A 15112-nucleotide genomic window follows, 5' to 3' on the forward strand; every position below is an offset into this window, starting at 1 on the left:
TGACGTTAGACTTAAGTCAGATGGCACTCACAACGCTTGTAGACTGACACCCTGGTTCGACTTGTGACTACAGGTTTTGAGTTTACAATGCTAACTCCCCAGTTTACAGTTCAAAGTTACAATATTCCAACTAACGAGGCATCTGTACAGAACCCATTCTTTCCTAAATCTGAGGGTTGCCTGTATATGTCCCCATCCTTAATGACTCCTGGCAATTTATTTTTCCACCATTAGGTGGCCTGTGCTTAAAAACAAGTTGGATTGTTGCACTGAAGAGGCTCTCTTAAAATGAGTTTCTAATTGCCAAAGCTTTAGAATTAATCAACTGATGTTTTTGTACATAGATTTAAATCAATGACAAAGATTTTATATTCAGTTTCAGTGATCTGATCTTACAGTGGCTTAATAAAACTAACAAGTGATGCCAAACCCAAGATGTAAGGCCAGACTCTGGCAGTCTATTCTGGTTAATGAGCCATATAGCTGCTTTAATCACTTGTGGTGCCTCACATGGATTAAGCGCAATATATGGTCATGAAAACACAATTGCTAATTATACTGAAAGAAATTTAAAATACTCAGCAGAACTCCCCTTTACAGCAATAAAATACATCCTTTTTTAAGTGAGTGGGTATTTACTAGAATACAGATACGAGGACAAAAAATGCCTAAATTTCAGGCACCATGTCCTAGCAAATGGCATCTTACCTGCCAGCATATTGGTAAATAGTCTCCCTGCCCCAAACCCCTGGCCCTTTGCTTTAGCACTGGGGGGACGGCCCCTGGTGGCAGTGAGGAGAGATAGAAAGCCCCTAGTGGCTGGAGGATTTGAGGAGGGGGAGGCAGAAGGCCCCGATGACCAGCGGGTGTAGAGAAAGCTCCTCTGGATGGCGCACCCATGCCCTGAGCCCCTTCTCACCCCTCCAGCCTTCATTCTCTCACACACACCCATGCAGTGGCTGCCCCAACCTTCCTATAGACAGGAAGGACTAGGGTATGGCCTAGCTTGGCTGCAGCAGGGGTTGCTCCACTCCCACTGCGGTTGCAGGAGTTGGAGGGAGCCAGCAGCCTGCCCCGTTCCACCGCACTACCCTCTCCCAGCCCGCTGCACTCGGCTTCTCAGTAGCAGCTGGAAGGAAAGTTCTTCAGCCCCAGGGTGTGCTGGTTCTCGCCACTGAGAAAGGAGGCACAGTGGGCTGGGGTGGAGTGGAGCAGGCTGTCAGGCGTGCTGCCCACATGATGAGCGTGTGTGTGGCGGGGGGTGGGAGAGGCAACCCCTATTGCCATCTTGTGGATGGGCAGGCTCTGGCTTCAGTGCCCTTTGAATGGGAACTCTTATTATGTTATCCATAGTGCTTGCGGATTCTTTGCTTTCAAGCAGATGCAACAATACTGAGCAGAGGCTGAATCTGTAGATGGAGAATTTTAATATATAGAAAGTTAGAAGTTAGCTTTTCCCAGCTCTAACTTTTGTTGTGGTGTATAATGAGCTACTTGTTCACAAACATACCTGCCCATGAGTGTTCATGGACTTCTCTGATGCTGAATCAGGCTCTTGGGAGCAGAATGCCTTAAGTTCTTCTTTCATAACTCATCAAATCTTCTAGATCTTTTATCAATCATGCTGGAAATCATAGAACCAGAAAATGTAGCTAGAGTTGATACATATGCTAGCCTTCTGCTAAAAATGGATTTTACTCAATCTTGGATGTTTGTTTCTTTTCCCTGCCTCCCCCCTCCCCCCGCACCATTTCTCTCTTACATATTTGTGGGTTACAAACATTGACCGGCACCATCAGACTGCTTAGCACGTCATTAACTTTCCTCACATGACAAGTCCCATTGAGTGGGAGGATATTCTTGTGGTTCAGGCTTAATGGCTTAATCTCTCTGGGACTCAGTTCCCCACATGTAATATTGGGGAAAGGGTTTCATCATTCCACCCTTTGGCTTATCTTTAGATTGCAAGCTACTTATTACAGGAATTGTCTCTGTTTCTATAGTGCCGTGCACAAGTAGGATGTGGCCCTAAATCATCTGATTTTTACAGCTCTGACAGTGCTCTGGTATGATGCATGGAGACGTTTGAAGTGGTCAAGTAGGGGAACAGAGAGAAGTGCTCTTTGTAGAGGACTACCCAGGAGAGACCAGTATTTCCTTGATTGTGATGTACATGATTTGTTACAGCTTTGAAAGAAAAGAGGCTTTTATTTTTGAAGCTTGTCTGTTAACATTTGGGTTAAGAACTTATTTTCATTGAAACATGTCAATGCAGTAGTTAGACATCCTCTGTACCACTTTGTCATCGCCGACTGCCTTTGAAAACACCATGCATTGTTTTCATCATGTGTAATGCCATCCATGCTGCCTTTGGCATCAATGCCATAATATTGAAACTGCAGCTGAGAGGTAAAGGAAAAGAGCCACTTGTATGCCCATGACTGAGTTCATTCTTATGATGCATGGAGAAGGCAGCAGTTGGAACAAGGCAAGATGAAATATTCAAAAGACACTCGCTCTGGTTACTTGCCAAAATCAAATCTGAACCAACAAAGGAAACAAATAATGTTAGGAAGGGCTCAAAGAGTTAGCCCAGTTGCTTAGAAACAGTGTGGGGGGGGGTTCACTTCAGTATTATAGGCCTGGATTAAGCTAGTCTAACCTTAGAAACCAGAATTTGGGCCCAGTCTAATGCTCCACATGATTTGCTTGCAAGAGGATGATTGAATTGGGAGATAACTGAGCCAAGAAACAGCATGCTCAGTGCCTGTGTGCAGGATCTGTGTGCACAGGCAAGGGAACAAGTGATGTGGGTGGGGGCAATGCTACAGCCCTCCTGGCTTAGCCCAGGCTCTTGGCTGCCAGCCCCACACACCATGGCTTTGCTCCCGGCCTCAGCTGGGTGGAGAGAATAAGAGGACTGGATTTCAGCACACACAGAGAGAGACCCTTCTGAAAAATGTTCATGTGTGTATGTGTGCATGCTTTCATCACCCTGTGTCAAATCAAAAGACATCCTACCAGGCTCCAACAAGGAATTCTAGCCAGTCTTCCTTCTGTTACAAAAAATGTGGTTGTGATATAAAGGAAAGGGAGGGTGTGTGAAAATAGAGAGTCCTCAAGGGTCAGTCTGAATGAAGAGAGCTCATCAAAAGCAAACAAATAATAAAACTATATTACAACTATTTTTATGAGGCTATTGTGTGTGCTGCGCTAATGTGAAACAGCAGTCTAGGTGACCAACAATGATATGATACAGTATTTCCACATTTTGGATGTCAAGTTTTAAATGTATTAAATACTCAATGTTCAAATTACTGCAGAATTTGGGATTAGAATAAAAGAGAAATGGCATTTATTCTATGCATCTCGGTATTTCACTTACAGAACACTAGACTTCTCTAATATCTGGCTAACTGCCTGATGTCCAAACTCCGGAACTAGTTCCAGTACAGATAAGCTTTAAAATAACAAACCCCATGAATAATATATATTAATCAATCTCACTTAACTACTGTAAAGGTAGCATTAAGACTTCAAAGTCTATAACTTCCACAAAATTCTGACCTGACTCCTTAAATATGGGTTAAGTGAATATTAAAAAAAAAAAGCCCCTGGGTAGTGGGAAGAAAGCAGAGGTCTTGAGTTAAGGGTATCCATGCAAACCAGCAAAGAGGGACTCTTCGGAGTTCTGTACTGGGAGCTGGATATGAAAACAATTGTATTAATGAAATAGATACAGAGGGAATGTGATTATTAAATATGCAGATAAGTTACAATCATGCATATTTTTACTTTTGTAAACCCCTGTAAAGGTTTTTACTTCTTGACATAGTTCCACTGGTTTCAAATATAGGAATAAAAGAGGTGCAATAGAAAGTCTTTGCAGGAATGGTCCCTAAACTCAGTAGTATAGTTAAAACACATTGGCATGTAAGTAAGTTCCAAAAGAATATTCAAATTCCAGGTGAGGATGGCTCAACTGTGACTCATGAAGTCATGTACGGCTTACAGCTGCATCTCATGGAACCCCCATATACTCAGTGGGGCGGTGCAGAGTCCTAGGGCGTCAGCCCTACTGGGAGCACACATGCTGGGACCTAGGGTTTCAGCAGGAGTGGAGCAGAAGCTCCAAGCTCCAGCATGTGCCTCCCACAGGGGAGAAGCCCTGAGCTCTGACAGGCACATTCCAGATCTTCAACTTTTGAAGATTGTCATATATGGCTGGGAGGGCCAGTAAGTTTGGCCACTCCTGATAGGTGGAAGGGCTCTGAGTTATATCACACATCTAGAGAGAACTGTGAGCCAATGAGCTAAAGTAAAGATACTTCCCAAGCAGTTTAATTTAGATTAGATCATAGAGAATGTTAATACCTGGAGGGAAAGGACCTAGATATATTCATAGCGGCAATTTCATTTGAGTGGATGGTGACAGTGAAGAATGCATTGGCATATATTGAAGGGCATGTTGATTTCCAAAGGAATTACCATTACAGGCCTCTGATTTGACCACATTTGGAGGAAAGGGTCCAGTTTTTGCCAACTTAATTGATGAAAAATATAAATAAGGTGGAAGCAATGTAATGCAGGGCAAAGAATGCTATGGCTCATGGAGAGTTGATGAAATGGGGTCATTCAACTTAAGGAGAGGAGAGTTAGTAGTTGATCTGGTTGAAGTATTTACAATCAAATTTAGCTGAGATTAAGACTATTGTAATATGTTTAAAAATCTACTTGAAATGTTGGACAGATCAGAATTAGATCTAAATGGTTCCTGGCAGATCTGTGTAGTAGGGTGGCTTCCCCATTTCAGGAAAAGAAAAGGCTAAAACCCAGCTCTGGGAAAGGCCTCGGAAACAATCAGAGGTGGGCTAGTGACAGCCAATAAGGGCCCAGTTAGCCTCTTATGAGGACTCCAGGAAGAGAAGAGAATACTCTTGCTCCATCTCTGGAGGGAGAGGACCATAGCTCCTGCTAGCACAGGGTACCTTGGACAGAGCAGTGAGGAAGGCAGAGTGAGCCAGGTGAGCTCATGCCTGAATAAATGCCAGGTTGAGGCCCAGCAACAAGGGCCCAAGTTGGTACTAGGCCTACAGAGGAGCAGCCAGGGCAGGAAAAGGCAGCAGGTCCACAAACCCTTGCCAATGATGAGTGGCCATTTCCGACCCAGGGTAGGATTGTAAAAGGGAGTGCAATGGCATATCCAGTGTGTTATGCCTACAAAAACAGACAGATGAAGAGTATTCCTGTAGTGAATGTTATTTCCTCATGACCTTCCCTAAAGAGTTGTTATCACTGATGTCCTAATGTTTTTGGTGGTGCTATACTGAGCAATGATAAATGCCTCCTTCTTCCAAAAGAGATTTAACATAAAAGGAGCAACAATTCTAGTTAATCTCATCTTTTTATCAATCTGGCAAAGTAACTGCCTCATTTTGCTGACGGTCTCTTGCCATGCATCTTCGGAATGATGACAGATGATAAAGGGAAAACATTGAGTACAAGAGGTTGTATTGTGGACTTTCTAATGGATCTTCTCCAATCCCAGCATTAATGTTGATCACATTAGTTGCTTTTATTTATGTAGCTGGATCAACTTTTGTCATGTCTAAGGCTATGCCTCTCAGGAACACAGATGTTTCATATATAGTGAGATTTTGGGCACATCTGCATGAGTTACTGTGCAACTGAAAATTCACCATGTGTCTTCAGTAGGCTTAGTGCTTGACCTGTATAAGGCATATCTGTCTTCCATACTTAGAATCAGGAATCTGATGCACTCAGCTGACACAGAAGTGAAAGATCCAGCACTATTGTTAGTTCTACAATAGCTCTTTGGTTTTCCACTGGAGGAGGAAGGGCAAGGTAGTATGGAACATGGATGGGTGGATTAATAGTATCTGTTACTGAAGAAAAACAGTGTGTCAATTCTGAAAAAGAATTCTTTTGCTTGGTAATTTTATAAGTGATGCCTGGCATAATAATACCCTTCTATGAATTAGGTTTATTTCCTTCTGTAGGACCCAAGGTCATTTTATTATAGTTGTCTGAATCTCTTCACTAGTTAAACTTTTACATTAACTTGCTTTCTTTTTCTGTGAAGTTCCATTTCTTTTATGATCTAAGACCCAAATGAGTCTCTCTCCTATTCCCTTTGATTGCTGGAAATGTACAATGAAGGAGTTATTTCAGATTCAGCATCTGTTTGAGACATAGTTGCAGGATCTAAAGATCTGGTTTTCATCTTAAATTCCAGACTTCTTCAATGACCTCTTTCTTCCAAACTTTTTTTTGGGAGCTGGGGAGAGATTGAAGGAGATTAATATAAGGCACTTCAAAATAATTTATAGGATTACTTCAGAGTTTCTGTCACCATCTTCCCTGTGACTTGGATGAAATTTCCCTCACCATTTATCTTCTCTTGAGCAAGGGAGTTTAACTATAGTGTTCTTTCAAGTTTTCAAATTAGATTATTATTAAATACTACCTACTTAAATGCTCCTACAACTGAAATAAGATATGTAGTTTTTGTTTGACGTCCTAAGCGCTTTTGCAGAATTGTTTTTTGTTTAAACATCTACTGGTCCTAAGTTTGAAAACACCTGTCATGTAAGGCTCTGAAAACCTAATGGGCAATGGTGGGGGTAGGAGTATAATCCTCTTCTATATGATGAACTACTTCTGAATGTTATTATGATGCAGATGTGTTCTGTATATGATATTCATAGGTTGGACTGGATCCCAAGCATCATAGTGGGCCTCAAGTTTAGAATGTGCTCTTAATCACCTGGGTCCTTTAACCTCCTACTCAGCAAAAAGTCACACTGATCATAATGAGACAACATAGACTCATAGCCATGATGCTCCCTTCTAGCCTTAAAATCTGTCAGTCTGACCATGCGCACAATGCAGGTCACAGAACCTCAGCCACCCAGTCAAGAAATAGGCCCATAACCTCTGACTGAGCTTCTGAAGTCCTTCAATCTTGACAGAAAGACTTCAAGTTATAAAGAATCCACCAGTTACTCTAGTATAAACCAGCAAGTGGCCTGTGCCCCAGCCATGGATGAGTGAAGATTGATATACCAGGCCCTAAATTTGCAATATTGTATTCATTCTCACCAGAGAGAACTCACCAGCTCTGAAGAACCTAGTCACTTGAGTTCACTGGTGATACAAGAGTGTGCAGAATCTTAACCCAAAATGCACTTATTTTATCATGAAAAAGAAAGTTCAAAAACAGATGGTTCCATTTAACCCTCTCTCCCAATCCAGCACTTTTATCAACACTATTTGCAGCAGTCCCTACATCTAAACTTGTTAAACTAATTACTACGGATAGGAAATGTCCACTTGGTAATGATGCCCACTGCAGACAAAACCCATGTTTCCTTCTCAGATCACGGTTGTCATATACTAACACGGTGTTTCTCAACCTTTTTTTATGAAGTACCCCTTTAAAGAAAAAGTACCGCCCAGTTTTCAGACACAATTTTTTTTTTTTACCATTGGAACACATTTGTTTAAACAACTTAATCGTAGCCTGGTGGGAATGAAATTTTTGTATGTAAAAAGTACAAAAATAATAAAGTGCTGTAAAACTTAAAAATTCAGTTTTCTACAAATTTCAGTTGTGTTGACATACCCCCCAGACTTCTTTCGAGTACCCCTAAGGGTACTCATACCACTGGTTGAGAAACACTGTGCTAACAGATCACTGAAAGGGGCCTTTATTAATTTTAAAAGCTTATGAAGGATGTCTGATTATTAGCAGATTTGTAGGCCTGTTATTTAGTAACACCTGTTTCTGTTAAGCCTGTTGTCTACATGTACTGAACACGATGTCTTTTATTTTCTTTAGGATCACTTTTTGATATGGTATTAATATGTCATTTTAAAAAACAATTTTACAAAGCAGATTTTGGAACAGAATATCACATTGGCCTGTGTATTTGCTGTAATCTTGTAGTAAATTGAGATCATAACTTTTCATTTATACAGAGAAAATAGTATAATAAAAACACTATAAATATGGGACTGATTTTTGTCAGAGCGATTGCAGCTCTGACTGGTATCAGCCAGAATTGTGGGTGCTTAGCACTTCTTTGAAAATCAAGCTCTGAAAGTATTTGCATAAGCAAATTATCTTTCTGTTTGCATGGAGTCTGGCCAATTGGACACTTTCAACAACACAGAGGAAGAAGGAGCCTCTTTTTTAAGGAAAGGGAGGATAACTTATCCCAGATTGGGGGAAATCCTTAGGAGGATTTCGCTCCAAATAGCATCCCAACCCAAAGAACACAAACTTCCATTACAACTCCAATAGGGAAAAAGGTTTTCAGCACAATGTGTTCATAGGATTGTTTCTGAGTCTGCCACTTTCCTTGTCCAAATCAGTAAAAAGGAGACCTACTCTAGTGATATGAAACATTCTGGGCTCTCATCCCACCCAGCTGCGCCACTGGTTTGCTATATGATTTGAGCAAGCGTATAACCTTGTTGTACCTCATTCAGCTTAGCTGCAAAACTGGGGCTACGTCTAGACTACCTCCCTTTTGCGGTAAAGGGATGTAAATTAGGCACGTCGATATTGCAAATGAAGCCGGAATTTGAATTTCCCGCACTTCATTTGCATAATGGCAGCTGCCACTTTTTTCAAAATGGGGCTTTTTCTAAAAAAAAACCAAAACGGAGTTTAGATGGGGCATTTTCGACAGAAATATCTCATTTTGAAAGATCCTGTACTCCTCTTGTTAGATCTCACCCCCCCCCCCAATTAAGTCCAAAAAATGAGTACAGGAAATTCAAATCCCGGCTTCATTTGCAATATCGACGTGCCTAATTTACATCCCTTTACTGAAAAAGGGATGTAGTCTAGACACGGCCTGGGTAAAAAGCAAGTGTTCACTGAAAATGTGATATTGCTCCAGAGCAGAACTCTCCTTGTTAGATATATGGAAAATTAAAGGATATTGCCTGTGATTCTTCTGCTATCGTTGTTACTGGACACACACATGGCTAATGATGGGGCCAAAAAAACACTCATACTTTATAGGTCAAGAGGAGGGATATGTAACTTGTTTAAACAAAGGTCATGGCTACTCAGAGGAAATAAAACTCTAGAAAACATGTTAACTTTAATATCTGTTGCCACATATATACATTTTCCCAGTGTAGGCACTGCCAAGCATACTCTAAGAAGAAAGTTGTTCAACCCTGCCAGTTGTTAAATTAAATCCAAGTCATCATACCCCCCCTCAAAAAAGGGGGGGATTTGAATACTCACTGTTCCCTCAAAAAAGGGGGGGATTTGAATACTCACTGTTCCCACCAAAGGAAAAACAGTGGAACAAGAGCACAAGGTCAGGATGCGAATGTTTCAGTAGTGACTTCAGTAAGGGTTTGATCCAAGAACAGAATGCATATGCCAGGTGCTGAAGGAAAGTCTGTTTGTGTCTAACATATTGGATTTTTTCCCCCCAACAATTCATCCTTGAATAAATGTTACCCTTCTTCTTGTGCCAAGGCCAGTGATATTGTGGGTTAACAACCCAAGGATATAAATAACTGGCTTTTTAAGCATCATCTTCTAACTCTTGTTAGATCTCATCCATGCTGATTAGTATCTGTGACATACGTAGTGGTGCAAGAGTTGTCATGTGTATCATAAATTAATGTACACACTGTAAATTATTTTACAGAATTGTACATTACTATTGCCACATTTGTCTGTACAATTTACTATACAAATGTCTGTTTTGGCCTGTATTTTTAAATGAACTAGGCAACTACTTCTAAATACAGTTCAAAAACATAAAAGTTGAAATTAGGAGCCCAGTGCTACTCTTCTGATATCTATAGGAAGGCTTAAATGGAAGCAAGCTTGGAATGTAAATCTGAGCATTACACAGTAGAATGATAAAATCTAAAAGTTATTTTGACTATTTCCATAGAGATGTGTTTGGTTTTAGAACTAAATATAAAGCTTAGTTATTTTTTTCTATTGGTAAGAAAGAAATATGAAAATGTAACTAGTAGGATGGTAGCTAATTCATAGCCTGTCATAAATTATGCTTAAATCTTTGACATACATAGACAAAAACAACTGCTAAAAATACATATCTATACATTACATGGAAAGGTACAAATTATGTAGAGTATCCTTAATCTACATAATACAAAGCTATTCACATGCTGTAAATCTTGGTTATCTTTTGTTTGCTTATATAATGCTTTGCAGTATATTTTTGGCGAGGGAGGGTTTTCTTGCATACTTGTGCATCAGTTGTCATTCCTCATGCCACTGGGATGTTTGGTCTTAAATTATGGCATTTTAATTGAAGAAAATGTGTGGGTAACATTCCCTCTTTCAAAAAAAAGTGTGTTTATTTTCCCTTATATCAAATAGATTTTAAAAATTAGATTGTCTATTGGCTACATTTACTGATTCCTATATTGATTGTTTCCAAAAATAGAAGAAAGGATTGAAATTACATTGTGAGCATATAATTTTCCTTTCACTAGTCACTTTTACCTTCAGAAATCAAAGAGAGAGGAATGCATGTTTCTGCTCAGTCAGTATTCTCCCTTAGAGAGAAGGTCTAGTACTTCATGCTAGAGGCATCCTTTGTTCCCTTTACTTGGGGTACCAACACAATTGAGCACCAGAGAAATCCTCTATCATTTCTATTAATTTCATGGTGTATAGCTCTTCAGCTAGATAAAAGATGTTCAGAATTACTTGATCAAGAAAACTTAAAATGGTCCTAATTATCAACGTGTATATTCTGCTTCTGTGGCAAGCAAACCCATCAAAGAAGGCTGAGGGTGTTTAATCCAAAGCTGCAAAAGAGGAACTAAGGCATGATCTAAAATCCATGTAATGCAATAGGCATCTTTCCACTGACTTCCTTGGGCTTTTGGGTCAGGTTCTGAGTTCTATGTTTAAAATTCAATACATGGGCTGTAAGACTTAACCCATCTTTCATTGTTTCATAGTGGTAGAAACCACATAGTATGATTTTTTTAAAATGTAAGCTATCAGAAACCCTCACAAAGAAACCTTACAGTGCCTAAATGATCCACTCTTTATATAAATGTAAGGTAAATCAGAGCATAGCCTCTGCTTGCAGTGGCTTATGGTTAGGCCTTTCCATGCAGTCACATCACATTAAAGTGATGTGGAGTTCGTTGAGTTGACTAGAGGAAATCATCACCCAGTTGTGCCCACCTTTTCTTTATGCCAAACAATCATCACCACTTTGATATTGGCAATTTGAAATTACCAAGTCACCACTAAAGACATTTGTATTTAATGGAAGAATTATTCTTCACAATGAAGCTAAGCTGAAAAAATGTTTCTTAGCTGGTGCTGGCAGTGGAATACTTCATTTTCGTTTATAAATGGAATAGTGTGATTAGCTACTCATACTTCAGTCCCCACTGCCTCCCTCTGCTGCTACACTTTATAAGAAGATTATAATTCTCAGTATGAAGTGAAAATTACCTGGGGGGGGCACATTTAATTATTACTCTGCTTCCTCCTGTCTCCATGGTGATCCTATCCAACAGCCTGTTTCCCTTCTGTTGTATTGGACCTCTTTCTCCCCCTCCAGCAATAAATCAGCTCTGCATAAGCTTGAATCACAGTATTAATCAGTGGCCTAGAGAGAGGAGTGCTTCACTTAGTACTGTAGCTGCTCAGTCCAGCCACTCTGCTTTCCTCATTCCAGGAGCCTTTCACTAGATGCATGAACTTCAGTCAGGCCTGGATTTCTGCCATGCTTAACCTAGGGCTTCATCCCGCAAGGGGAGGGGACTGGTTAGAGGTGACAGGGGGAGTGTGCCCAGTCCCCTGGCCTAAAGCAACTGCCTAATAAGCCTGCCCCCTGCCGTGATGCATACATGGGTCGTTCTTGTGCTGAGCAATGCCTGCTAGCCAGGTAGCTCTAGAACTGCGAGCCCGGAGGTGTACCCCTCCCCTGCACAGTCCCAGAGAGGGATGTGGCGAGGAGGGGGAGCAAGGCTCTGATCTCAGCCTCGCTCCTGCCTCCTCGCTGAGTTTGCAGACTGAGGCGGCTTGGCAAGCCCCAGCGAGACTCTGAGGCAATCCTGTGTCAGGGCTCCCTGCGGGGAATATGCCGCTGATTTCCTGCCGTGCCTCGGCGGGCAAGTGTGCACCAAGAGGGCAGAGGGATGCCCCCGCTGGTCTCTTCCTGCTCCCCTCCCCCGAGCTCTGCTCTCACCTGGGTTCTCCCCGGCTTCAGGGGCAGCGCAGTCGGTGAGGATGCTGGGGTCACTCTGGGACCTGCCTCTCGGGAGAAAACAGCCAGCCCCTTCTTCCGCTGCAGCCATAGGTGGGGGGGTCTCCGAGGCGAGGGGAGGACGGGAGGCAGCCAAGGTCACCACGGGGAAGGGGAGGAGGGAGCCCAGCGCGCCAGGAGCTTCAGCCAGGCAGCCCCAGCCGCGGCAGCATCTTCTCCAGCCTCCGTTAGCCAGCTCCCGTCAATGCCCCCCGCCTGCACCATCCAGCAGCCGCAGAGATGCCTCTACTCCCCGGGCCTCCTTTTGCCACTCATGGGCGAACTTTCTATCTGCGCGGCTCAAGGGGGTGCTGCTCCGTGGGGGCTGGCATGAGCTGGGGCTCTTCCCCTCCTCCCTCCACCCCCGCGCCCCTTTCCACCAAATCACAAATTCTTCGCTCCTGCGATCGCTTCAATCTGCGGCTCTTCTTAGAGCATCTGTTGGAAAACATTGGGATTCTCCCATCATGCCCCGCGAGAGGGAGCGTGACATCACAGTGGGATGGAGGGGTGGGCTGGGAGAGGGGACACCTGCACTGCACAAAGAGGGGGCAGCAGCAGGTGCGCGCGCGCCAGGGGAGCCCTCCCCCTTTTTCCTGGGAAAGGGAGGAGGTGGAGGAAGCTGGGGGGGGGGGGGTCCTACTGTTAAACCGCAGCTATTTTGCATTTCAGCCCCCCCATCTCTGCTCCCTTCCCCCGACTATTTCCCCCCAACCCTCGGCTGCGAGTCAGGAGCAGCCCCTGGCTGAGGTTGGGCTGTTGCGTGCCCAATCAGATCATCCCAATGTCAGTCCGGGTGCGTGTGAATTGGGGGGGAGGGAGAAATCCTAATGAGACTGGCCCCTTCTCTCCTCCCTCCCCGCCTCTTTCGGGAGCAGCCGCTGCGCGCGAGCCCCTCTTGCGTTGCTCCGGGTCTGCAAAGCGCGCCGCGTGTGGGCAGCGGGCTAGTGTGCCGGACTGCACGTGAAGAGTGTGTCGGCGCGTGCAACGGGTGCATCGCATGTGCGCACCGGGGGTGCGTAGCGGGCGTGTTGGGGTGCGCAGGGGGTCGGTCCTATGTCCGCAAGTGCAGCGTGGCTGCCTTTTCTGGCCCCTCTCCTCTGGGCACTTGACTGGGTTATGGATTGAACCAGCTGTTGGCTCCGTCCCCTTTGCCTCCACTTTGCTTCCCAGCTCAGCCTCTCCTGCCTACATTTAATCCAGAAGTGGAGAAATAGCTGGTGGCACGAGAAACCCGGCGAGCTGCTGCTGCTGCCCATGTCACCTGACGAGCTGTCTAAAACGCGGTCCTGTGGCAGCTTCCAATTTGCCAGGCGCTAGCTGCTCTGGCACAGTTTGTTAGAGTTACGGGTGAATCTGTGGTACTATCAGTGCTTTCTTTAACAGCCTGATTGAGGAACGAGGTGGCTCAATCAGAGCAGACTGCTTTTTTGTGGCTGGTGAGTACAGCTAGTCAGGGATTTTCCAGAGCAACATAATTAACTTTTGAAACGATTTTTAAAAATGTTATTTTATATTTTAAATAAGAACATAATAAAAAGTCAAAAACTGGAGCAAACAATTTCATCTGACCCCAAATGATGATTTTCCTTGCAATTTCATTTTTTTTAAATTCTCTTCTTGACTGGATTTTCCCTCCCTAATTTGTGGCATTTCCCAGGAATCAAAACATCTGGTTCCTGTCCAAAACTACAACCCTGGTAGATTGCTTGGCAGCATATGGTCCAATGCTCTGTGTAATTTTTTCCCTATTAAAACTTTAAGCGATTGATGTCCCAGTTAGAGAAGGAGGGACCCTTTTTAGTCACTGCTCTGCTAGTGCAGAAGCACTGAGTTCATCCATGCAGCCTTTGCATAAAGTACACAGTAGAGATGTAAAATCCTGTTTAATTGGTTAAACAGCTAAACATAGTGCTAACACTAGATTTCACTGATTAATGGGGGAAGGGTGAGGGACCTCTCCAGCAGGGCTGGAGCAGCTCCGGACCCCGCTGCCCCCACCTGCTTGGGTTAGGCTAGAGTGGTCCCCACCTCAGGCAGGGGCTGCTCCAGCCTGGGGGCAGTTGCTGGGACTCCTGGCCCTTCCACGGCAGCTGTTGTGGCTTTCCCTGTCAGCCCCCACCGGGGAGCTGCTGGCTCCCAGACAACGTGGGGTCCGCATGAGAGGTCTGGCAGGACTGGAGCAGTCCTGTGCCTGTGGGTGTGCCATGGGTGGGGAACAGCTCTTGGGTACCAGTTAATTGTTACCCGGTAAGCATCATCCATTAAGGCAGTGGTCCCCAATGCAGTGCTTGTGGGTGCCATGGCGCCCGCCAGGGCTTGTATATTCGCCCGCCTAGTGACCAGTGCCAGCCCGAGCCATTCTTGCGCCCCAGGCGCTTGCGCGGCCCCCACCCCGAGTGCGTGGTGTATGCACGGTGCCGCCCCCAGGCGCCCAGCAGCCCCAAAAGGTTGGGGACCACTGCATTAAGGTAACTGTTTAATTGGTTACCTGTTCACATTCCTAATAAACAGTGTCCTTGGACCTACACATTATCTGTAAAAAGCACCCCCCCCCAATAATGCAGTTGCTGTTGGGACTGAGTGCTAATACTAGGGATGTCAACGCATAGTCAATTACATGATTAACCAGTAAGCCTGTATCAGAGGCAGCAAAGGAGGGGAGAGGTGGGAGCTGGAGGCTATCAGATAGCCGTGTAACCACTAAAATCTGATGCAGTTACACGATTATTCAATTTCACAGTATATAACATCCCTAGTTAATAGACACTTGACACAAAAGCAAGATTTCAGGGCTAGGGGTTTGCACA

General features: G+C 43.9%; 1 protein-coding gene across 2 annotated transcripts in view; it reads right to left on the reverse strand.

Annotated features, from left to right (window-relative positions):
* PHACTR3 (phosphatase and actin regulator 3) overlaps positions 1-12379 on the reverse strand; it is a 205557-nt gene extending 193178 nt beyond the window's left edge. Inside the window, exon 1 of one of the 2 annotated variants that reach the window (XM_075901114.1) lies at positions 12246-12379. In XM_075901114.1, coding sequence (XP_075757229.1) covers positions 12246-12354 — 109 coding nt within the window. In that variant the 5' untranslated portion in view covers positions 12355-12379. The remainder of the gene's footprint in view (positions 1-12245) is intronic. The other variant, XM_075901115.1, reaches the window with a different exon arrangement.
* Positions 12380-15112: the final 2733 nt, after the last annotated feature.

This window comes from Pelodiscus sinensis, chromosome 18, assembly GCF_049634645.1.
Source record: "Pelodiscus sinensis isolate JC-2024 chromosome 18, ASM4963464v1, whole genome shotgun sequence".
In the NCBI taxonomy this organism is placed as follows: domain Eukaryota; kingdom Metazoa; phylum Chordata; order Testudines; family Trionychidae; genus Pelodiscus; species Pelodiscus sinensis.